The sequence below is a fragment of the Nematolebias whitei genome, chromosome 6, assembly GCF_014905685.2.
Source record: "Nematolebias whitei isolate Nwh7 chromosome 6, NemWhi1, whole genome shotgun sequence".
NCBI classification, from domain to species: Eukaryota; Metazoa; Chordata; class Actinopteri; order Cyprinodontiformes; family Rivulidae; genus Nematolebias; species Nematolebias whitei.
The window spans coordinates 48,763,218-48,764,784 of NC_056503.1; the positions used below are offsets into that span (position 1 = coordinate 48,763,218).

The 1,567-nt window shown below is 43.5% G+C and overlaps 1 protein-coding gene across 1 annotated transcript in view; it reads right to left on the reverse strand.

Moving 5' to 3' along the window:
• LOC119411029 (polypeptide N-acetylgalactosaminyltransferase 17) overlaps positions 1-1,567 on the reverse strand; it is a 36,588-nt gene that overhangs the window by 6,753 nt on the left and 28,268 nt on the right. Inside the window, exon 5 of the mRNA XM_037677952.1 lies at positions 633-849. Coding sequence (XP_037533880.1) covers positions 633-849 — 217 coding nt within the window. The remainder of the gene's footprint in view (positions 1-632; positions 850-1,567) is intronic.

Sequence of the window (1,567 nt, forward strand, 5' to 3'; positions counted from 1 at the left end):
TGTTTGTCCTCTGGTCTGTTTGTCCTCAGGTCTGTTTGTCCTCTGGTTTGTTTGTCCTCTGGTCTGTTTGTCCTCTGGTCTGTTTGTCCTCCGGTCTGTTTGTCCTCCGGTCTGTTTGCCCTACGGTCTGTTTGTCCTATGGTCTGTTTGTCCTACGGTCTGTTTGTCCTCTGGTCTGTTTGTCCTCTGGTCTGTTTGTCCTCTGGTTTGTTTGTCCTACGGTCTGTTTGTCCTTTGGTCTGTTTGTCCTCTGGTCTGTTTGTCCTCTGGTTTGTTTGTCCTACGGTTTATTTTTCCTTTGGTCTGTTTGTCCTCTGGTCAGTTTGTCCTCAGGTCTGTTTGTCCTCAGGTCTGTTTGTCCTCTTTTCTCTTCCTTGTTGTCTCCATCTCACCTGTCCTCAGTCCTAATCACCGCAGGTGTTGCTCATTATGTCTCGTTAGTGTCCCTTTAACTTCGGTGTCTTTGTGTTTTGTCCTTGGTCTGTGGATTGTGCGTAAATCCCTGTCATGTTCTGTTCCTCCTGTTGTTTCCTTCATGTGACTTTGTCTCCCGTGTCTCCTGCCCGTGGCTTCAACGTGAACTCACAGATCATGTCTTCTTGTCCTCGGCCTGAGCTGGACTCTTGGCTCACCTCGCCGTAGTGCAGCGTGTTGTTGTAGCGCCTCATCTCGGGGTAAACGTTGTCCAGGTACCACTGGAAGCTCCGGCACTGCAGACTCTTCCTCAGAGCGATCCTCTGGGATACGTCTCCGTAATCGATGCCGTGGTTCTGTGAGAGCAAACAGGCGTGTTCAGTTTGAAGCACAGCTCCACGCGCCAACGTCTCTGTTCTGGAGTTCTGTTCAGTCCTGGAGACAGTGGAACGTCTCACTCAGTGCACAGAGACACAGCAGGTGCAAACAGCTCCATTCCTGATGCAGCCCTTTGTGTCGTAACAAAGAACAGACAGAAAATGTCTTTTGTGCTTCCAATTTGTCTAAACAAGTTTTACAGGTAAATAACGTGTTTACAGGAAGCTCTCACCGAGTTTTTAAATTCAAGCAAAACAAACTACATACAAATATTTTTCCTTAAAGCAACAACCCAACGTTTTAAACAAAGGTGTTGTGCTCAGATCATGTGATGGGAAGGACTCTCAGCTACGACCACGTTAGGTTTCAGCTCAACATCTGTCAAAATGGCTGCCTTGAATCCATTACTGGGTCTTATGATGTCACTTAGCTGTGGCAGCCATCTTATTTGGGTTTTCTGCAAAAGTTAAGCAACAGATGCACTTTTATTAAAACATTACTTTAAAAATTGAATTAAAAACCTTCAAGTTCATGGGATATTTTGCTAACAGACAGACACAAGCAATGATGAGCAGTCTTTCATGGCAACAGGTGATAAAAATATAAGAAGGAAATAAACTTGAATTTTTTTTTAAATAACTCTTTCACTTTCAAAGGGATGCAAAAGTTGGTTAAAAGCAAACAACCTAAACTAAACATAAAAATATACTATACCATACATACATACCATACAATACAATACCATACTATAAATACCATACATACTTATACCATA